This window comes from Myotis davidii, unplaced genomic scaffold (assembly GCF_000327345.1).
Source record: "Myotis davidii unplaced genomic scaffold, ASM32734v1 scaffold158, whole genome shotgun sequence".
NCBI lineage: Eukaryota > Metazoa > Chordata > Mammalia > Chiroptera > Vespertilionidae > Myotis > Myotis davidii.
Genome location: NW_006289390.1, coordinates 582239 through 606561, shown reverse-complemented (window position 1 = coordinate 606561; position 24323 = coordinate 582239). Strand labels below are relative to the sequence as shown.

Sequence of the window (24323 nt, the reverse complement as noted above, 5' to 3'; positions counted from 1 at the left end):
TGGGGGGCACAGCCTCAGGTTCCCTGGCCTGGCGCCGGGGCAGAGGGCGTGGCCTGAGGTCCCCTGATTCGGACTGGGGTGGGGGGGTGCTTTGAAGTCCCCCGTCAAGACCCACGGGGCAGGGGGCGTGGCCTGAAGTCCCCCCTCCCCTCCACCCCCCTCCCGAGCCTGAGGTCTCCCGTCAAGCCCTGCCAGATGGGGGGTGCGGCCTGAGGTGCCCCAGCCTGGCACCGGGGCAGGGGGCAGACCTGAGGTGCCCCAGCCCGGCTTTGTCAGGTCCCTGCTGATCGCTTGTTATGGCTCATTACGGGAACCCCACCTCCGCTGTGTCCGCTGTAACACAGTCATCTTATGTTACAGGAACCCTGCCTCTGCTGTGGGCACAGCCATCTTGTGATGGCGTGAGGGTTAATTTGCATATTACCTCTTTATTATATAAGATGCTATCTCTAGTGCCTCATTTGATACCTGGCAATGTAGTTAGCACTCTATAACAAATATGGAATAGAATAGGTCAGAAATCATGCTCTTTATTAAAACATCAGTGACCAAACTAATATCACTGGGGGGACCAATGAAATCAAAGTCCTTTTCTAAAGAAATTATGTATCCCCCTAGTACATATATAAAAAAATATATAAGCAAAATTAGTTGAGATGCTCTTAAAACTTCTTCACATTCAGAGTCTTTAACTCTTCTAATTCACTTTCTTGATGTCCATATTTTACCACATACCGTTCTCTGTTATGAACATTAATGATGTATCATTTCTTTTTTAAAAAAATATATTTTAGCCGAAACCGGTTTGGCTCAGTGGATAGAGCGTCGGCCTGCGGACTGAAGGGTCCCAGGTTCGATTCCGGTCAAGGGCATGTACCTAGGTTGCGGGCACATCCCCAGTAGGAGGTGTGCAGGAGGCAGCTGGTCGATGTTTCTCTCTCATCGATGTTTCTGACTCTCTATCTCTCTCCCTTCCTCTCTGTACAAAATCAATAAAATATTATTTTATTTTACTGGGGATGTGCCCGCAACCAAGGTACATGTCCTTGACCGGAATCGAACCTGGGACCCTTCAGTCCGCAGGCCGATGCTCTATCCACTGAGCCAAACCAGTTTGGCAATGATGTATCATTTCTTAAATGAGTATCCATTATTATCTGTCTCCAGGGTTTTCTTTAAGATGCTGATACCCATTCTTCACACTTGGAGGCATGTACACATAGTTACAAATATGGCATGACTGCTCCCTGAGCAAAAGTGATTTTAAGATACCTATCAATTTTAGATATGTTAAATGTGGAAAAAAGTGTCAAAATGAATGAAATATGATATTGAATTTGCAGAATGGAAGGAGAAAATGCCTTACAGATATTTTGCCCAGAATTAAAATAATGTTACTGGCTAAGTACATGCTATTATTGATTTTAACCATTAATCTTTGCATACCACTTGACAATATTTAATATTCATGATATCAATTAAGCATTACAATAGTACAGTGTGATTGGTGTGTCCACTTGGCAGATGGGCAAGCCAAACCCTCAGAGAGCCTCAATAGAAGTCACTAGTAACTGATGAGCCATTTAGGACAGTGATGGTGAACCTATGACACGTGTGTCAGAGGTGACATGCGAACTTATTTTTTTGGTTGATTTTTCTTTGTTATATGGCATTTAAATATATAAAATAAATATCAGAAATATAAATCTTTGTTTTACTATGGTTGCAAATATCAAAACATTTCTATATGTGACACGGCACCAGATTTAAGTTTGGGTTTTTCAAAATGCTGACACGCCAAGCTCAAAAGGTTCGCCATCGCTGATTTAGGACCTTTACTCAAACCAAATATAAGAAATAAAAATTTCAGCTTTTTTAGATTTGTCATTAGGATATACATGAAAGACTTTAACTTTTAGCAACTTTATACAAGTGGATAGCTACATATGAGATTTCATTTATTTGTTTTTTAGACAGGAAGGGAGAGAAAGAGCGAGAGAAGCATCAATATGAGAGACAAGCATCTATCTATAGGCTCCCCTACACGCCCTGACAGGGATCAAACCAGCAACTTAGGTATGTGCCCTGACTGGGAATTGAACCCACAACCTTTTGGCGATGCTCCAACCAACCGAGCCACACAGGCCAGGGCTGTATGGGCTTTTTAAAATTAATATTCTCAAGATTTGTGCCACTACGCAAGAAATAGTTTTTATCCTTTTGAAAGTTTCAGGTTTGGTACCTTTCAGCTGTTTTGTTTTACATTCAACTTGTTTTTAAAAACTGAGGAACCACATATGGATACCAAAAAACAATGTTTTCTTTGCATTTTCTAAGTGTTTTAAATTAGAACAAAACTGAGATATCAAAATAGTTTCTGAACTGAATTTATACTTTATTGTATTTTTCGTTCAATTTTTATTTTGAAACATTGCAGATACAGGAATTTATAAAGCTAGTATAGAGTGATCACATGTATCCTTCACTCAGTGTTTTCAGTGATTATAACATATAAATTATTGACCAAAATCAAAACCAGGAATTTGTTATTTGTACATATAGCTCTATCGTTTTATCACATGTATAGATAGATTCCTGTGACTACCACACAATCAGGTTACAATTACTACAAAGGTCTTATGCCTACCTCACCCCCCACCCTCACCTTGTGCATACCCATCTCCTCATCTTCCTCAGTCACAGCTGAGGATTGCGAACCATAATCTCAATCCCTGGAAACCACTAATCTGTATTCCATGTCTCTAATTTTGTCATTTCAAGAATATTATAGATATGGAATCATATGGTATATGACTTCTAGAGATTGACCTTTTTTACTCATCATAATGCCCTTAAAATTCATCTAAGTCAGCAGTTCTCAACCTATGGGTCACGACCCCTTTAGTGGTGAAATAACCCTTTCACAGGGGTCGCCTAAGACCATCCTGCATATCAGATATTTATATTATGATTCATAACAGTGGCAATAACAGTTATGAAGTAGCAATGAAAATAATTTTATGGTTGGATCACAACATGAGGAACTGTATTTAAAGGGCCAGAAGGTTGAGAACCACTGACCTAAGTTGTTATATAAATAATTTATTCCTTTTTAAGGATGAGTATATTCCATGGTATGGATGTACCATGGTTGTATACTCATTTCTCTATTGAGCAACATTTTGCTTGCTTTTCAGTTTAAAGCTGCTATAAAAAATCATCTATAAATTTTTGGGATTGAGTCTGCAACCCTGGCATGTGCCCTGACTGGGCCCCAACCAAGAATCAAACCATGACCCCCTCGTTTATAGGTTGATGCTCAACCCCTGAGGCATGCCAGCCCAGCTGCCCATTTTTATTTTTATTTATTTATTTTTTAAATTTTTATTGATTTGAGAGAGGAAGGGAGAGGGAGAGAGAGATAGAAACATCAATGATGAAAAGAATCATTGATCAGCTGCCTCCTGCACGCCCCCCCTCTTGGGGTTCGAACCCACAGTCTAGGCATGTGCCCTTGACCAGAATTGAACCCGGGACGAACCCGGGACCCTTCAGTCTATAGGCTGACGCTCTATCCACTGAGCCAAACCAGCTAGGGCGACTGTCCATTTTAATTGGATTAGTTGGAGTTTTTGTGCTGCTGAGTTGTTGTTATTGTTGTTGTTAATCCTCACCTGAGGATATTTTTTCAATTGTTTTTCAGAGAGAGTGAAAGGGAGGGGAGATGGGGAGAGAAAGAGAGAAATACCGATGTGAGCGAGACACATCAACTGATTGCCTTCTGCATGCGCCCCAAACAGGAATGGGGAGGGAACCTGCAACCCAGGTATGTGCCCTTGACCAGGAATCCAATCCAAGACCCTTCAGTCCATGGGCTGACACTCTAACCACTGAACAACCAGCGAGGGCTGTATATTATATATTTTGGATTATAACACCTTAGATATGTGATTGCAGAATATTTCCTTCCATTTTATAGGTTGCCTTTTTATTTTGCTGATGGTTTCTTTTACTGTGCAGGAGCTTCTTACTTTGATGTGGTCCCATCGGTTATTTTTGTTTTTGTTGCCTGACCTTAGGTGTCAGGTCCAAAAAAATCATTGCTATTACTAAGGGCAAGGAGCATATTCTCTATTTTCCTTCTAAGAGTTTTATGGTTTCAGGTGTTACATTTACATCTTTAATTGATTTTGAGTTAATGTTTGTGAGTGGTATGAGATAGAGGTCTAGTTTCACTTCTTTTGCATGTAAATATCCAATTTCCCAGCATTATTTACTAAAGAAAGTGTTTTCCCTCCATTGAGTATTTGTGGCTTGCTGTCAAATATTAGTTGGCTCTGTATGTTTACTTCTGAGCTTTCGATTCTTTTCCGTTAGTGTGTGTGTCTGTTTTTATGCCAGTATCACATGGCTCTGATCACTACACCCTGTGACACAGTTTAAAGTGAGGAAATGTGATGTGTCTGATGTTGGTTTTCTCAGGATTGTTTTGGTTATTTAGAGTCTTCAGTTCCATATGAATTTTAGGGTTGTTTTTTCTTTTTTGTGAAAAATGCCTTGGAAATCTTTTTTTTTTTAATTGATTTGAGAGAGAGAGAGAGAGAAAGAGAGAGAGAGAGAGAGAGAGACAGACATCTTTTCGTTTCCTCCTATACGTGCCCTGGCCGGAATCAAACCTGAAACCCTTTTTGGTTTTCAGACACTCCAACCTACTGCCAGTGCATGCCTTGGAAATCTTGATAGGGATTGCATTGAATCTACTGATGGCTTTGGGTAGTGTGGGCATTTTAACAATATTAATTCCTATGATCCATGAACATGGGTTATCTTTCCATTTATTTAAGTTCTTTAATCAGTGTCTTTTAGTTTTCAGTGTATAAATCTTTCACCTACTTGGTTAAATTTATTTCTGTGTATTTTATCAGTTTTGATGCTGTTGTAATTGGAATTATTATTATTTCATTTTTAGATAACTTGTTGTTAGTACTACTAATTTTTGTATGTTATTTTACTGAATTCATTTATTAGTTCTAACACTTTTTGGTGGAGTCCTTAGGCCTTTCTATATAGAAAATCGTGTCATCTGTAAAAAAGACAGTTTGACTTCCTTTCCACTTCTGATGCCTTTTATTTATTTTCTTGCCTGATTACTCTGGCTAGAACTTGCACTATTATGTTGAATAGTGGTGAGAGTGGGCACCCTTTTTCTTAAGCCCAATATTAGAGAAAAAGCCTTCAACTTTGCACAGTTGAGTATGATGTTAGCTGTGGGCTTATAGTAGTTTGCCTTTATTATTGTGTTGAGATTTTTTTGGTCTTTATTATTGAGAGTATTGTAGATGTCCCTCCTTTTTTCCCCATTGCTCCTCCATCTGGTTCCTGTCCCACTTTAGGCCTTCACAGCACTATTGTCTGTGGCCATGGGCAATGCATCTGTGCATATAAGTTATTCAGTTCATCTCTTACTGCCCACCTCTCCCCTTCTCTCCAAGGTTCCTTAGTCTGTTCCATGCTTCTATGCCTCTGGATCTATTTAGTTTGTCAGTTTATTTTGTTCCTTAGATTCCACATATAAGTAAGATCATGTGATATTTGCCTTTCTCTGACTGGCTTATTTTACTTAACATAATAACCTCTAGGTCTAGTTTGTTGAGAATTTTTATGAATAGAGATTGAATTTTCAAATACCTTTTCTGGATCTATCGAGTGATTGTATGATTTGTATCTTATAATTAACTGGAGGCCCAGTGCACGAACTTCGTGCACAGGTAGGGTCCCTAGTGGCTGCCGGCTGCTGGCCGGGGTGCCTCCCTTCCCCTGGCCACCTGCCGCCTGGTCCAACTCCTGGTCAAACTCCCAGTCAAGGGGACAATTTGCATATTAGGCTTTTATTATATAGGATATAATGAATCATATTTACTGTTTTGTGTAAGTTGCATACCAGGGATGAATCATGGAATATAATCTTTTTATAATATGCTGTTGAATTTGGCCTGCTTATATTTTGTTGAGATTTTTTTTTGCATCTATATTTATTAGGGATTTGCTTCTAGTTTTATGTAATGGCTTTATGTGGCTTGGTATCACAGTAATAATGGCCTTGTAAAATGAGTTTATGTGTTCCTTCCTCTTCAGTTGTTTTGGAAATGTTTGAGAAGGATTGGCCTTAATTCTTTTTTATTAAGTGTTTGGTAAATTTTACCCATCAATCCATCTGCTCTTGGACTTCTCTTTGTTGGAAGGTTTCTGATTATTCATTCAATCATATAGTATTGGTCAGATTTTCTATTTCTTCATGAGTCAGAGTTGGGAGGTTGTTTCTAGGAATTTATCCAGTTCATCTAGATAATCTGGTGTGATGATGTATAAATGTTCATAGTAGTTTCTTATGATCCTTTGTATTTCTGTGATACCAATTTTAATGTCTCCTCTTTTATTTATAATTTTATGCATTTGTGATCTCTCCACCTCTCCCTCTCTCTCTGGTTAGTTCATGTACAGTTTTGTCATCTATTCAAAGAGCTATGTCTTGGTTTTGTCAATCTTATTATTTTTTTCCCTATTTCATTTATTTCTGCTCTAATCTTTATTATTTTCTTACTTTTCCTAGTTACTTGACATGTAAAATTAATTTGTTTTAGTTGAGAGCTTTTTCTTGATTTATGCATTTATTGCTATAAATTTTCCTCTCAGAACTGCTTTTGCTTCATTTCATAAGTTTTGGTATGTTGTAATTTCACTTTCCTTTGTCTCAAGATACTTTTTATTTCCTACTTAACTGCTTCTTTGATACATTGATTGTTCAAAAATGTGTTGTTTAATTTCCAAATATTTGCCAATTTTCTAATTTTCCTCCTGTTACTGATTTCTAGTTTCATATGATTATGGCTAGAAAACAGAGTTGATATGGTTTTAGTCTTCTGAAATTTGCTAAGACTTACTCTGTGGCCTAACATATGTCTCTATCCTAGAAAATGTTCTGTTTATGCTAGAGAAGAATCATTATTTTGCTTTTGTTGGACAGAATGTTCTGTAAACATCTGTTAGTTCTCTTTGGTCTATAATGCTGTTTAAATCCTGTTTCCTTATTGATTTTCTGTCTGGATGATCTATCCATGTTGAAAGTTGGGTATTAAAGTCCCCAATTATTACTGTTTTGCTGTTTCTACCTCCTGATAGTTCTGTTCTGTTAATATTTGCTTTATATATTTTGATGCTCTGATGTTGGGTGTATGAATATTTATAATTTTTATATCTTCTTGATGGATTGACCCCATTATCATCTTTGTCTCTTTTGACCATTTTTAGCTTAAAATCCATTTTTTTGTTGTAAGTACAACTACCCCTTGCTTTCTTTTAATGACCATTTGTTTAAAATATCTTTCTCTACATCTTTACTCTCATTCTGTGTGTGTCTATTGCCAAAGTGAGTTTTATGTTGGCAGCTTATTGTTGGATTTCGTGTTTTGTTTTGTTTTTAGTATTTTTATTGATTTCGGAGAGGAAGGGAGAGGGATAGACAGATAGAAACATCAGTGATGAGGGAGAATCATCGTTCGGTTGCCTCCTGCACTTTCCCCACTGGGGATCAAGCCAGCAACCCAGGCATGTGCACTTGGCCGGAATCGAACCGGGGACCCTTCAGTTCGCAGGCCGATGCTCTATCCACTGATCCAAACTGGCTAGGGCTGGATTTTGTGTTTTATCCATTCAGCCATTCTTTCTTTTGATTGGAGACTTTAATCTATTTACATTTAAAGTAATTATTGTTAGGTAAAATCTTGCTATTGCCATGTTGTTAATTGTGTTCTGACAGTTTTGTATATCCTTTGTTTCTTGTTTCTTTATCTTTCTGTCTTCTTTGTGATTTGATGACTTTTTGTAGCAATATTCTTAGAAACCTGAATCACAATAATTTGTGTAATTACTACAGGTTTTTCCTTATTGGTTACCATGAGACTTACATAAAATGTAACACCCTTTAAGCTGATAACTTAATTTTGCTAGCATATAAACTGGATATTTTTGCTCCCTCCCTCCCCTCGTATATTTTAGGTTATTGATGTTTCAATTTATATCAGTTTTATATTGTGTATTCTGTAACAAATTATTGTATTTATAGTTATTTTTAATATGTTTGTTTTTTAACTTTTAAACTCAAGTTGTCATTCAATTATTTAGCACCATTATAGTATTAGAAATTTGACTTTGACTGTATATTTACCATTACCAGTTAGTGTTACACTTAACATTCATACATTCTCATGATTTCAGTTAGCATCCTATTTCTGCTTGAGGAACTTACTTTAGTATTTTTTGTAAGGCAGGTGGAGTGGTAATGGACTCTCTCAGCTTTTGTTTTTTGGGGAAAGCTTTTACTTTTCACTTTTTCTGAGAAGCAGCTTTGCCAGGTACAGTATTCTTAGCTGATAATTTTATTCTTTCAATATTTTAAGTATATCACCTCATTCTCTACTGGTCTGCAGAGTTTCTGCCCATAGTCTTATTGGGGGTGTGGTGTCGAGGGGGAGGGTTCTGCTTCTTCCAGTATCATTCTGTCTTTGACTTTTGACACTGTCATTCTGATGTGTCTCTGTGTAGCACTCTTCGGCATCCTTTGGGCCTCATGACTCTGGATGTCCATGTCTCGCTCCAGGTTTGGGAAGTTTTCAGCCAGTATTGCTTTACAAATGCTTTCTGTCCTTTCCTCTTTATCTTCCTCCCAGCATTTTCATCATGCACATATTGTTCTTTGGATGGTATCCTATGAGTCCCATATGCTTTCTTCACTTTTTCATTTTTTATTTTCCTCTGTGCTCCTTCTCCTAGTAAACTGATTCTTTCTTCTGCTTGACTGAGTCTGATGTTTAAACTCTCCAATGAATTCTTCAGGCCAGTCATATATTTCAACTTTAAAATTGCTGGGTATTTTTTTAATATTGTTTTATTGCTTAAAATATTACTAAGAGTAGTACATATGTCTCCTTTTTCCCCCCCTTGATTGCTGGGTATTTTTTAATAATTTTTAATTCTTTGTTGAAATTCTCATTTTGTTCATACATTATTTTGCTCATCTATGTATATAAAAGCCTAAGTGACCAAATGACTGAACAACTGAATGACTGGTCGACCAGTTGCTATGATACACATTGACCACCAGGGGGTAGATGCTCAATGCAGGAGCTGCCCCCTGGTGGTCAGTGTGCTCCCACAGTGGAAGCGCCGCTCAGCTGACCAGTGGACGCCAGATGCAGGGCTCACGGCTGGCTGCTGCAGCCTGGAGACCACAGCGAAGTGGCAGCGAGCCTACGGAGCGACTGCAGGCGCAGGGGGGCCTGGATGAGCAGGAGCGGCAGGCGGTGTGGGACTGCTGGTTTCGGTCCAAACCCCGCAGGCTACTCCAAGGGACCCCACCGGGGCATAAGTCCCTGCACCAGGCCTCTAGTTTTATTTAACTGTCTGTTTTCTTGTAGTTCAGTAAATATTTGTAAGAGGATTATTCTGAATTCTTCGCAGACAGTTCATAAACCTCCTTTTCTTTAGGATTAGTTATTGGAATTTATTACTTTCCTTTAGTGGTGTCATGTTGGCTCAGCACTCTATCCAGTGCCATTGTAAGCAGAGCTGTAGGTTGGGCTATGCAGCTACCCGAGTATTCTGGTTAGGCTGCATGGCTGGGTAGGCCTGGAGGCTGTTTTTAGCCCTATGCAGGGCTCCAAATTTGCTTCCCAAACTGGTCTGTGCAACAGACGCCACAGTTGATACGGCTTGCTGGCTGGGAACCTGAATAAGATAAAACTGAGCACCAACCTTCCGGGCCATATGGGGTCACCAGCTGGGTTTTGCAGATGAGCAGGATCACTGGTCGGGTGCTCTGCTTACGTACTCTGGCCTACTTAGCTTCCCAGGTGCTCTGGCCAGGTTTCTTGGGGAGGTGGGCCTGGAGGCTGCACTCAGCAGTAGACAGCTAAGAATTGGCGTCCCTGTCCGAGTGGGCAGCATAACTGGCTCCCAAGCCAGCGAGGCTCGTTGTTTGAGGTCTTAAATCGGGCAAAACTGTGCACCGAGTTTCCTGCCAGATGGGATCACTGTCTTGTGTTCATATTCTTAAGAAACTGTCAAGTGATTTCCACTGGCAATGTATGAATGATCCATTGTCTCTACATCCTCTTAAGCACTTGGTGTTATCACAATTCTTCATATTAGCCATTTTAATAGATGAGTAGTGGTATTTCATTGTGGTCTTAATTTTGCAATTTCATAGATTTTTGCTTTTTACGTTTCCTTCTGCATATCTTGAGTTTAATTTGCTTTTTTTTCTAGTTTCTTGAGATGGGAGCTTATATCATTGACTTGAGACCTTTATTCTTTTCTAATGTCAGTGCTTAGTGCTATGAATTTTTCTCTGTGTTGTTTTAGCTACATCACACACATCTAGATATATTGTATTTTCATTCTTATTCAGTTTAATGTGTTGTTGTTTGTGGGGGTTTTTTCCTCTTGAGACCTTCTCTGACTCATGGATTAATTAGAAGTGTGTTATTTAGTTCCCAAGTGTGGACAATTTTATGTTATCTTTTTCCTATATCTAGTTAGATTCCACTGTGGTCAGAGAACATAGAATGTGTGATTTCAGTTCTTTTAAATCATTTGAGGTTTGTTTTGTGGGTCAAGATACTGTTACTCTTGGTATATATTCCACAGTCACTTGAAAATAATATGTATTTTGTTGTTTGGTGGAGTTTTCTGTAAAAGTTTATTAGATTGTGTTAGTTGATGGTATTATTGAGTTCTATATCACTACTGACTTACTGACTTCTTGATTAATGTTAGAAAGAGGTATTAATGTTTCCAGCTGTAATAGTATATTTGTCTGTTATTCTTTTCAGTTCCATCAGTTTTTGCTTCACATATTTTGCAGCTCTTTTGTTTGGTACATACACCTTTAGGTTTTCTTCTTGGTAGATTGACATGACGTAATGTTACTCTCTGTCTCTGATCATTTCTCTTGCTGAAGTCTACTCGGTAGAGCCATACCTGTTTTCTTTTAATTAATGCCTGCATAGTCTGTCTCTTTCCATCCTTTTACTTTCAACCTAATTATGTAATTCTATTTGGAATGAGTTGCTTGTAGGAAATATAAAGTTGATTCGTTTTTTCAATCTATGCTGCTAATGTCTGTCTTTTAATTGGTGCGTGTAGACTGTTTACACTTATTGATTTACATGTATTGCAGTTATTGATACGTTAGTATGTAAGTCTGCATTTTTTTGTTTGGTTGTCTGTTTAGTCACATTGATTGGTTGCCTCCCATTCGCACACTGACTGGGGCCAAGGATCAAGCCTGCAACTAAGATATGTGCCCTTGACCAGGAATCAAATCTATGACCCTTTGGTCTGAGGGCCATGCTCTAACCACGGAGCAAACTAGCCAGATCCATACTATTCTTAATATTGTACATTAGCTATCCAGTGAAACTTGATTTGTGCTATGAAAAATAATAGGCACTAGCCACATGTCTTAGTTGAGGGTTCTCCAGAGAAATGAACCAGTTGGAGGGAAGGAGGGATAGATGATAGATAGATAGATAGGTAGGTAGATAGATAGATAGATAGATAGATAGATAGATAGATAGATGGATGGATGATAGATTGATTTACTATAAGGATTTGGCTTCCATGTTTATGAAGGTAGAGAAGTCTCACTCACCAAGCTGGAGACCCAGGAGAGCTGATAGTAAAGTTGTCTCTCTGAGTCTTAGTTTGAGGAGAAGTCTGATGTCCCAACTCACAGTCAGTCAGGCAGAGAGAAGTAATTCTTTCTTACCTTTCTGTTTTCTTCAGGCTTTCAGTGGATTGGGTGAGTCCCACTCATTAAGGAGGGCAATTTGCTTCATTCAGTCTACTGATTCAAATGATAATCTCACCCAGAAACACCCTGGCAGACTCACCTACAAATAATAGTTAGCCAAATAGTGAATTGGACACATAAAAGTAACCATCACATTACCAGAATATATGGCTAGTGATCACTTAAAATATCACTAGAGCAACTAAAACTATTTTTTTAAAATTTTTAATTAATTTAAAGAGCTAAACATGGCTCATGGTTACTGTCCACAGCAGTAGATTGTCTCAGTCCTCAAATGGAGCTTTGATGCTGTAGGACAATGGTCGGCAAACTGTAGCTCGTGAGCCACATGCGGCTCTTTGGCCCCTTGAGTGTGGCCACGAAGTTTCATTCGCACTGTACGTGCGCGCCCACACGTGGTATTTTGTGGAAGAGCCACACTCGAGCCGCAGTTTGCCGATCACTGCTGTAGGACCATTCAGACTACTTCTCTAGTGTCTGGTTTCCATCTAGGCTAGAAACATCCCCTCTGGGAGGACCAGCTTGGTGGTGAGAAGTCCAAATACCATGAGACTGCCACATATAGGGATGTATAAGCTATTCACATGGAGAGATCGCAGAGAGAGGGAACCCCATGTGTTCTAGCAATCCATTTGAAGTATCAGAAATGTGAATGAAGAAGCCATATTGGACCTCTAGCCCAGTCAGGCCTTCGGATTGAGACAGGCCAGTAAGCCAGGACAAATGGAGTAGGGAAATAGACAGAGAGCTGAACAAACTGGCAGAGCAATTGACCGCAGATACAGAAAGTCACCTCCCTAGAGATAACATTAGGCCTCAGTTGTATTTCAGCTCCAAGTCCGAAAAGCAGGAAAACCAGGTGGGCAACAGTAGGACCAGCTGCAATGACTAAGGATCCCTGCCCTGACACTGACCAATCAGTGGAGACCATGACCCTGAAGGAGCACACCTAGAAAACTGATGAATAATCTGCCGAAACCCTCCCCGGAGACCTCCACTAAGATTCCCCCCCACAAGAGAGAGACAAAAGCCTCAGGCAAAGGCCCCAGCTTGTGCACCCCCTGTGGGGAGCAGCCCCACCATCCCCTTTTCTCCTTCCCGCTCTTATTCCCCCACAGGCAGGCGTATCCTAAACCGTAAAGGACCCCAGGAGACTTGCAACCAGGGGAGCAATAGGCAGCAGCAGCTCCTCCCAGGCTCACCCCTGAACCTGTTCCCAAGGCCCCCTTTTCTCTGCCTTCCCAGTGAGCTAGGGCAGCCCAGCCTAGGCTCTCATGTTGCTGCTTCCATGCAAAGCCCTCTCTTGTTCTACTGTCCCAGCTTTAATAAATGTTCCCGCATAGCCACCTGGACTCATGTGAAATTTTTCCTGCACTAAGTCAAGAACCCACACACTACTGGTGGGTCCTAGGAGACCCACCAAGGGCTCGATCCCCTTCCCAGTAACAAGATGATTCAGCCAGAGCTGCCGTCTGACTCTAACCATATGAAAACCCCCGAGCAAGAAGCTTCAGCTAATCCCACAGAACCATAAGAGATTACAAGTTTTTGTCTTAAACCACTAAATTTTGGGGTGATTTGCAAAGCAATAGATAACCAAAACAGAAATATCCTAAGAAATCGAGGTTCTATATTTCTTTGCCTACTCTCATTCCTAGTCATCTTTTCCTTTCTGTTTCCTACTTCCTTGCTTTTGGTGGTGTCAGCTTTCATGCTGAGCACTGAGTTTGCAGTTTGGGATAGTCACAATTAATCTGGCCTTCAACTATCCAAGGTTTCTGACCTCATGTTTAAAAGGCCTTTAAAATAAAGTTATTCGTTTTTTCTTTCTGCTTTCAAATAAGCCAACTTGGATCAATGCTTGCCTTTTTCTTTCTTAGCAAAGGCCATAAATAGTTAACACAATTTAACACAGATTCCACCCCCCTGGCCCCCATCAGTTGTCTTTTAAAAGTCAAAAGGCATATAGCTGCAAGGAGTGTCTTGGTCATGACTGTAAGAACCCACTGTTTACATTGGGAATTCTGCTTACTTGTGTCAGAATCAAACAATTTGTGCCAGAATCAAAATCAACATTTTAACATCTGCTTTGTTACCAGAAGAAAATGAGTGGGCAGGGAGAGGGATGTGTTGGGTATATACCCAACTGATTATATAAACAATGGCTCTTACATAAAACAAGACTCGTCAGGTAGTGAGATTCTATATAAGCTATTTATACAATTTATAAATTGTGCTATTTAACACATTTATATATCTTGAACTGTATCCCTTAATAATATACTTTTTATTCCAGTGAACACATTTATACAAATTTAAAAGGAATTTATTTTCAAGTGTCATGAAAACAAATGTTTAGAACAAGGATTACTATTTTGTCATTGTTCTTAGTGAGCATTTTTTATAATTGATAAGAGGGCAAATTTTGATCTGAAAATTTTATTGGGACTCTACTTCAGTGATTTTTTTTTTTCATTTCAGTTCTAAGTACAAATAGAAATTGGCTATGGATAATTCATATGCTTTCAATCAACGAAGCTCATGTAATGGAATTCCATCTGAGAATACAAACAACTTACTTGTGTCAGAAGATCATGGACAGAAAATCTTGAGTGTACTACAGAATTTTAGAGAACAAAATGTCTTTTATGATTTCAAAATAATCATGAAAGATGAAATAATCCCATGTCATCGTTGTGTGTTAGCAGCGTGCAGTGACTTTTTCAGGTACTTTACCTTGTGTATGCCTCAGATTTTATGATATGGATAATTAAGTTAGCTTTTTAAACTCTCCTCAACTTTCCATCCACAGGAGTATGCAACAATAATTTTTATTTCTTAAAAAGAGCTCATTAGAGCCTAGATCAGGGGTGGGCAAACTTTTTGACTCGAGGGCCATAATGGGTTCTTAAACTGGACCGGAGGGCCAGAACAAAAGCATGGATGGAGTGTTTGTGTGAACCAATATAAATTCAAAGTAAACATCATTACATAAAAGGGTACGGTCTTTTTTCTCAATAGTTTTATTCATTTCAAATGGGCCGGATCTGGCCCGCGGGTCGTAGTTTGCCCACGGCTGGCCTAGATTAACTAATTCTTTTTGAGCATGAAAATTTAGGACTATCTTTTGTGATGTTTTATAGAACATTAGTCCCTTAAAATGTTCAGGGGGAAATTGTTTCCATCTGCAGTCATTTTATGTAGGGGATCCCTGCACTGTGTCCTTTAGAAAAAGAGGAAAGAACAGATTCGTCCAAAATGGAAGCCAAGTTCAAAGAAAATGAGGAGCCTGAGAGGAAACCACATTTCAGTCACATATTGATTGTATCAGTGGATTATCGGGAAGAGAGGGACTCCCACCCAGAGGCTCTCACTATAGTAGTGAGAAGTTCCGCCAGAAGCCTTTCTGAAGGGGACCCAGCTTGCTCCAGTTTGGGCAGCCTTCTGCATATAAGTTGGCTCCCATGTAGATCATCTTACAGGGAGTGTCTTAGTCATGGCACTGTAAGAACCCACTGTTCACACTGGGAATTCTGCAAGGGCTGGTGTCAAACACATGACCCTGTGAGGCCTCTTGGTGGCATCCTGGACTTCAGCCGTCCTAGTCACGCTGCTGCAAACTGAAGTGCTCATTGCAACCTTTTACATTATGTTCAAGTTTGAAGCAATTTTTATTTGAAGTAAACAGGGTTTAAATCTCTAATAAACAAACAATGTAAGAGTAAAATTTAAGACAAAAATACAACTCTTATTAGCTGTTTGCCTAACTACACTGTATGTTTTTATCTGTTTTTTGTTTTTCCCCCCCAGTTCTTTTCTCAGATAACTTCTTTTATTTTTCTTTATACTTCCCTGGAGCCCTAACTGTTCTTACGCTCTGTCACGCTCAGGTTCCACCAGTTTCTTCCCCTCTATCGCAATCTAGTTTTTCTTCCAAGTAGTTCTGTTCTGCTCCTTATCCTCATGTCACCTCTTCATCAGAGGAAGCCGTACAGTGCAGTGCTGCAGCACTTGGCCTCTTAATACTCATGCCCTAAATCTAAACCCCAGCTCTACCATGTATTCGATAGGTGACCGTAGGTGTGGGGCCTGGTTACTGTTTCATTTTTTGAAATCACTTTCCCTTTTCCCTCAAGTGCTGTATGAAATGTGCCCTTTTAGATGTGTGTTTATCTTATTTGGTGGATTTCCCCCACACAGGCAGATGCACTTGCAACATCTGATATCTCACTGTATTCCTTCTTTCATAGGTCTCAGTGCTGCCAAATCAAAAATTCATTTTGAAAGAGACTTTTAAATGCTAACCGCAGAAGCACTATGCACCTTAAATAATTTTAGTTGTTACCTGCAGAGTTGGTACTGATTAACCAACCCATAAATAAACAAATTAAGTCATAAGAGAGAGATTTTATGAATAATACATAAGAACATCAAATCAGTATACAAAATTTGAATCTTTTTATAGCCTTCTTTGGATTAGTTGCTATAGCTCAGTTATAATGAATATTGTGCAGTATGGGAGTTACGTAATACATATGTTTTGTAGATAAATAGTATTGTATGTATCCATTCAAGTTTTAAACTAATTTATTATGATGCTTTGAAATATATTTTGAATTAACTTAAGGTTAAAGGAAATCTTTTCAAGGTAACACTGAAAATTTTCATGGAGTAGATTATTTCTGTTTACTTCTATGTTCTTTATTTTTGCAGGGCTATGCTTGAAGTAAACATGAAAGAAAGAGATGGTGGGAGTGCTACCATTACCAGTTTGTCCGCCGAAGCAGTAAAAGCTTTTCTTGATTATGCCTATACTGGGAAAACAAAGATAACAGATGATAATGTGGAAATGTTCTTCCAGGTGTCCTCGTTTTTTCAAGTTCCCTTCCTATCCAAAGCCTGCAGTGACTTCTTAATAAAGAGTATTAATATTGCCAATTGTTTACAGTTGTTGTCCATAGCGGATAGCTATGGCTCCCCCCGTTTGTTTGATCATGCGCTATACTTTGTGCAACATCACTTCTCCTTGTTGTTTAAGTCCAGCGAGTTCTTAGAGATGAATCTTGGAGTAGTGCAGAAATGTCTGGAATCGGATGAGTTAGATGTTCCTGAAGAAGAAACTGTCCTGAAAGTTGTCCTGAACTGGACTAAATATAACTTAGAAGCAAGGCAAAAGCATCTGCCTTATTTGATTAAAAAAGTAAGACTACATCAATTACCTGAGGAGACACTTCAAGACTGTCTGCTTAGTGAAGAGTGTTTACTCAAAAACACCAACTGTTTTGACATAGTCGTGGATGCAATTAAATGTGTGCAAGGTTCTGGTGGACTTTTCCCTGATGCGCGGCCATCCACAACTGAAAAATACATCTTTGTTCACAAAACTGAGGAAAATGGCGAAAATCAACATACATTTTGCTATAATATCAAAACTGATTCGTGGAAAATACTGCCACAATCACACCTGATTGATTTGCCCGGATCTAGTCTGGCAAGTTACGGAGAAAAAATATTCTTGACAGGTGGTTGCAAGGGGCCGTGCTGTCGAACAGTTCGGCTTCATATTGCAGAGTCATATCATGACGCCACTGATCAAACCTGGTGCTATTGTCCAATCAAAAATGATTTCTGCCCAGTATCAACCATGAAAACACCCAGAACCATGCATACATCGGTGATGGCTCTTAATAGATTGTTTGTCATAGGTGGGAAGACGACGGGATCTCAGGACATCAAAAGTCTCCTAGACGTTGAATCTTACAACCCTTTTTCCAAAGAATGGATGTCTGTTAGCCCGTTACCCAGGGGCATATACTACCCCGAAGCAAGTGCATGCCAAAATGTAATTTATGTGCTTGGATCAGAGGTAGAGATTACAGATGCCTTTAACCCATCGCTTGATTGCTTTTTTAGATACAACGCTACAACTGATCAGTGGTCTGAATTAGTAGCAGAGTTCGGGCAGTTTTTTCATGCCACACTAATTAAAGCTGTCCCGGTAAACTGCACGCTGTATATATGTGACCTTTCCACCTACAAGGTTTATAGTTTTTGTCCCGAGACTTGTGTCTGGAAGGGTGAAGGATCTTTTGAATGTGCAGGCTTTAATGCAGGTGCTGTTGGAATTGAGGATAAAATTTACATATTAGGCGGTGACTACGCACCCGATGAAATCACAGATGAAGTGCAAGTCTACCACAGCAGCAGGTCCGAGTGGGAGGAAGTGTCACCGATGCCAAGAGCCTTAACTGAGTTTTACTGCCAGGTGATTCGGTTTAACAAATACCGGGACCCCTGGTTTTCTAACCATTTCTAAAAGCAGTGTGTGCTTAGACATTGTAAAACTCTTCCGGTTCTAGAAACCTAGGGGAAGTTTGTTAAATAACAGTCGGTAAAAAAAGGTCTATACATCTTAAATTAAAATTTACCTTCTATTAGAGAATTACTGTGAATGTACACTGTGTAAGAATTAGCAGTTCCCAGAAACTTAAAATATAAAATGCATTTTACCAAAAACTATACTGAATATAATTTAATCTTGGAGAATCCAGAATACTTGTATTGTCTTCTGTAAATAAAACTCGAAGCTTGAATGTTTTCATTTTTAACAATGAAATACAAAACCAATCAAATAGTAAAAACAAAGTTCACAGATTTGTACTATGTAAATGGGAGACATCTCTTTAGGTAGTAAAAATGAATTATGTACACTATATTTTATGAACTGAAAAATAAATTACAAAGGTGAGAATCCTACCCTGTTACTACAGGTTTAAGAGTTACTGAATTCCTATCCTTTCTGATCATAGTTAGCTTCTTTTAAGTACTTTTTTCTTTCACCATTATTTGGTCAGAAATTTTGCTAAAATGCAATGTGTTTCCCCAGCATCCTAAACTGTACACTGAACATGAACATTTTTTATAATTCAACTTTTTAATGAGTCAACTCCTCATTAGGAGTGTAATGTACCATATTATACTTTCATAATGCTACCAGCAGTTACTGAAATGTTTTTAAAATTGCCGTTCCTATTAGAACTCAGTGTTAGTTGGCTTTGATGTCTTGCAGTATGTCTCCCTTATTTTCTGGCTCAAGCTCAATAAATTAACATTCTTGATTTAATATTAGTTCTAAGTGACACTGCCCTGAGTTTACTTAACATGTGTGAAGTTCTTGGATTCTTGGATGGAAATGCTGAGACACTTTTTCTGTATCATCGCCAGGTTCCAACATCATTGAGGATATAGGCAGTCGGACCTCTGGCTAGTGGATCATTATCATTGCATTTCTTAAACTATTAAATGCCCAACTTTGTGTTGCAAACAGGAATTTCAGCACTTAAATTAGTACCATATGAGTTTCCTGTGATGATAGCCAAGTGTAAACCACCAGGTTGGTCTGTTACTTTAGTAAATTATTCATAGTGAATTATTTTCTAAATTAAGAACAAAATTTAAATTTAGAAAATGTTGGTATTGATAGTAGTTTTCACAACCAACATCTGTTTAGATGTTTCATCATCTTTAACCCAAACAATGGAAGAGTACTCATCATCCTTGTTCTCAGCTAGGATGATTCTGGCTTTGCAAAAGGATATGCTTCTTTAATCAGTTTAAAAGATATAAGCATTTTAGGTTTTAAGACCCCCTATTTACATCTCAGGCAATGTGTAGATTGGATTTCTCCAATGTAGTTCCCATACTCTAGTAAATGTTAATCTGTTGTAAATGTCCATATTCTTTAGAAGTATGTTCCAAAGTAGAAATATACCTAAGTGAAGGTTCTTTTATTTTATCATATAAATGTATACAATCATAAGTTCAAATGTATTTTTCAAAATAGATTAGGATATTAGAACACATTATCATGCAATTACAAAACCAGGGACTGGCCCTAATCAGATAGGAAGTATTCTGTAGAATTGGTGGCCTTCTTCCCTGCCTACCTTAGTTGGCTCCTCTCTCTCTCTCTCTCTTTCTCTGGCTTTGAAAACAAATTTACACCATAACAGTGGGTGGCTTATATGTATGTGGATTCACTCAACTCTATCACTCTTCTCATCGCCCATTGATTAATGGTAATGTTTCTGGAAATAGCCTTGTAATCCAGGCCTGGGTGGCTCCCTCTGCATTTGGTATAATATACTTTCTAATGCACAGGGCCTCCTGCCTTGGTTTCTGTAATTGCTGCAGGCTATGTAATCATTTTTCCTGTTGCCATCCCTTTACATCTGTACCCACGTGCTCTTCAGCGTTTATATCTGCCAGAAAAGTATTCTCTCTAGTCCCAAATCCCCAAACTCTTCCTTTACTGTTCCTTTTCCTTGGCCCAATTGTAACCTGTGGTAGGCTTGTCCCTGTTAATAGTTGATGTTGTTCTAATTGTGTGCCTTCTTATAAGATAACACTTTAATTTGATCTATCTGCACTGGTTCTGTGTATTCAAAAATCCTCAAGCACCCAACCACACAGACACATGGTCAGTGACTGAACTGGTTATATGTTTTTGATCTTGTCAATCACCATGGCTTCACTGCCAAGAACCGTGTGTGTGTGTGTGTGTGTGTGTGTGTGTGTGTGTGTGTGTGAATAAATTCAGATCTCACTCTCCATTCTGGATCTCTGACGTGCAAGTTTCAGTGTTTTCTCATCTATTCAGTACCCCAGAAGGAGCCATTTTTTCTGCCTCTAAGATTAGGGAAGAGAGAATAATATTCTTTTATCGGTGACCTCTTCCTTAAGTATTTTTTTCCTTTCTAGTCTGATTTTCTTTCATTATCATTCTTCAGCCACTGCCGCAGTGTAAGAGACAAAATGATTGTGCTCATTATCCAGCTTGCTTTCAATCTTGTGGAAGAACTCTAACACTTTTAATCCTTTATCATTTCTCTTGCTCCACTACATTTGGATTATGCACACACAAAAAATGCTGATATTGTAAATCTTGTAAAATTGAAAGTAGGTATATGGCATTATTAAATGTAAAAAAGATTACACTTAACATTTTTTGAAATAAATTCAAAGTTAATGGATATTCCTAGAGTGATCTTCAAACTTGACTTAAAATGTGGAGCATCTTTTATTCATCTGTTGCCTGGAAGAGGGAGCATATGAAGAATATTCGAATAATCAAAATTGACTACATTCCCAAAACACTCAACTGTAGTTTGGGGATGGAAAGAGGTCTTTATCACCACATCCTGCAACATAATTCCATTTTCCCCAGATACCAAGAAGAGCAATTGAGTGTATGTTCAGTGTACCCAGTTCAAGTTACACGATTCGGGAATCGGAGTCAAGTATAGAGGGAAGCATTTGTTTGCATTTTGAGATATGGAAGCAATAAATTTAATGTAATGATTAAATATATTGTTGACTATATAATGTTACTTTTAGATCACCATTCTCAGTTTAATTGGATCCAGTGTTTGGAATATCTTTTCTCATATTAAGAATAGAATTTGTAAGACTCAAAAATGTCTCCCAATAGGCAGCTCTAGAGGGCAACCTAAAAGCAAAGGCTAGAATTTGTAGGGAAGCAGATTCCTGTTCAACATAAGAAAAAACTTTACTCCAAATTATAAAGCCACATATATAAAGAGACAAATGATCAAAGACTGAGGCATGTGGTACATGATTAGTCCAATAAATTCTTACACGGGAATGCACACCCCAAGATTTCTACATTCTATTTACATCCACCTTTTTATCTTAATAGTTTTCTGACATGTGACTAATTGCTTTCTCCTCCAATTTATTCAGGATTTTTGTAACAATTTCAATGGTTCTGCATACTTAAGATTTAAATAGGATTTGAGTCTTAAAACTACATCATTTCAAGAGCGTTCCTATTAAAATTTGTTCTGTGTTCTTTAATTACTCAGGAAAAAGTCTGCAAATGGTGCTGACATAATGGTAAGTTGCTAATAAGGATTTTTCCTTCTGCCTACCATAGGTGCACATTTGTTTTATATAAATAGAAACTGAAAGACCAGTACCTAACATTTTCTTCTGAATTATTGTTCTTATTTTGCTGCTAATGTATCTATATATTTAAATGTAGTGATTCTCATTAAAGGTTGTGTGATTTAAGAGAAATCTTTATATCTTAAAAATGTAGGTGTATTTTGTAATAATATTTCATGGCACTATGATGCTTAATCAAATTTAATATCTAAATAGGGGATATAATCAGAGGATGATGCTATCACATCAAAAGACAACTATTCTAAACCATATTAAAACTTGAAAACAACCAAAATAACCTTAGCATCTAATACAGCTTTCACCTGTTACAGAAAGCCCCTCTAAATTCTAAAACATCCTTGAACGATGATTTTTTTAAAATTTGTAAGTCAATGTTTTCAGTGGTAAAGAGCTCACCACTCCATTTTTGAGCAGTTCTATTGGAAAGTTCTTCCTAACATTAAAAGCAATTCTGCCTCCTGGTAATAATTTCCAGCCCTTCGTCCTAGATTGCTGTCTCCATAAGTGTCCCACTTCTCTAAGATCAAAGCCTCATTTTCCTTCTTATTTACATGTTTAGCAAGCACTTTAAAACCTGCCACAATGGCCAGGACGGCATGCTTCTCCTTGTATAACTGCCTCTGTGGTGGGTTGCACCTGACCAGCATCACAGAAACTCTTGATAATTCAGACATCTCTGTAGATCCTATTAATCCAATTTGGGCTGGAGCCTTTCTTCTCTCTTCTCTCTTCTCTCCTCTCTTCTCTCTTCTCTCTTCTCTCTTCTCTCCTCTCTCTCTCTCTCCTATCCTCACTCCCTCCTTCTACTCTTATCAACATAACCACATCATATTTTCTGGGAGAGGAATTTTAATGTCTTTTTATCATGTGTCATTGGATGCGGTTTTCAGAATTTTAAAAACACATCTAAAACAAGACTTGAAAAAGTGTACACAAAAAAAGAAAGAAACCAAAGTAGTCACATCCTTGATGGTTAATGAGGACAATTTACTTGCAAATTAATCAAGACCAGCCTTATGGTAATAACGATCTAAGTTTGGAGATTCATCTGTGCTGTTAACCAGTTGGATAGAGTATATTTCCATAAAACAGTGCCATTATTATAAAAAAAACTTTATGGGTCACATAGCTGTATTCATTTCAATATCTTTGGCCACATTCCCAACCATAACTGTCTAGCTCAACAAATTATTAATTTGGTTCCAAGGGTAACAAGGCTGCTGGAGTAATGAGAGCAGCACAGTTCTCTGAGTATCATGATTGTGTAAATATTTCTTTACATGTCTGTCTTCCTCATTAAATTGGAAGCTCTTAGGAATAGGGACGTACATTCCTCATTACTGGACCTAGTAATTAGCACAGTGTCTGCATATAATAAGGCATCCAATAACTGATAATATATTGAGCTAATATGTGAAGTAAAATATATTAGTTATATTGTTAATGAATGGGTTTGATACAATTGTACATTTTGCAGCTTTTTTCATGTACAAAGGAAATTAATTGGATTTGGATTTTACATTTTAGAATGCTATCACATTGTACTTGAGTTATTTATGTCTTCTTTTTAAAATATTTGATATCTTTTTCGTTTAAAGTCTGAGAAATTGGGTTCGGTAACTCATACAACTTCAATTTTTGTTAGTATATGGGAAAGTTAATAATGAAGCATTTTTTAATTTGAGAGTGAAATTGCATTATTCAGTGCACTGCCCACCTTTGGAGAACATGTATAGTTGATTATATAACTGTACAGGATATGCATAGTTGGTTCTTGAAAGTGAAATTATAGATTCAAAGTCATTTATCCACCTAATTTTTTAGTGCTTATAGCTTATTTATTCTCAGTGAATTTTATTTATACTAATTCTCTGTTTCCTTTCAAAGGCAATAATAGAGAAGACAACGACTACACATTTTATTATTAGTCAACCGTTTCTCCTATAAGAGCATGATAGTTTTAGTGGCCTTTTTCCCATTTGGGGGATAGTGCTCAAAGCTACTTATATTGCATACACAAGTAATTTGCTTAATTTCTCTGTCATTGGAATGTGGGCTTTTCTCATAGGCTGTGAGAAATAAAATCAGCATTTTCGCAGGTTCATGTTAACCAGATTAACATGTAATAAAACATGTCCATTCTAGAAAACAATTATTTATTAAAGTGTATCTCAGAAAAGAATACATTGTTTGTATTTATTGTCATCAGAAATAAAAGGGGTAGATAAAGGTGGATGTTAAGGCTCTTGTTTTCTTGACTCCCCCTTCCCCCGATGCCCTGCAGGGCTCTGCTGACTCAGAATCACTGAGTTGCAATGTCAAGGTGAAGGGCTTCTGTAGCGCTGATGACATGTCCTGTAATGTAGACCTCGGCCTGAAAGGATGGAGTACCTGCTACACTTCAGATGAGTCATAGGTGGGAAGAGGCCTCCAGCCCCTGACTGAGCTAAGAACAGACCTGATG

The 24323-nt window shown here is 38.2% G+C and overlaps 1 protein-coding gene across 5 annotated transcripts in view; it reads left to right on the top strand.

Annotated features, from left to right (window-relative positions):
- Positions 1-24092, top strand: part of KBTBD3 (kelch repeat and BTB (POZ) domain containing 3) — a 28039-nt gene extending 3947 nt beyond the window's left edge. For 3 of the 5 annotated variants that reach the window (XM_006761468.2, XM_015562435.1, XM_015562436.1), the window contains 2 exons: positions 14354-14599; positions 16586-24092. In XM_006761468.2, coding sequence (XP_006761531.1) covers positions 14379-14599; positions 16586-18188 — 1824 coding nt within the window. In that variant the 5' untranslated portion in view covers positions 14354-14378 and the 3' untranslated portion in view covers positions 18189-24092. Of the gene's footprint in view, positions 1-3788; positions 3827-14353; positions 14600-16585 lie in introns of those variants that run through there. The other 2 variants (XM_006761469.2, XM_006761470.2) reach the window with 2 other exon arrangements.
- Positions 24093-24323: the final 231 nt, after the last annotated feature.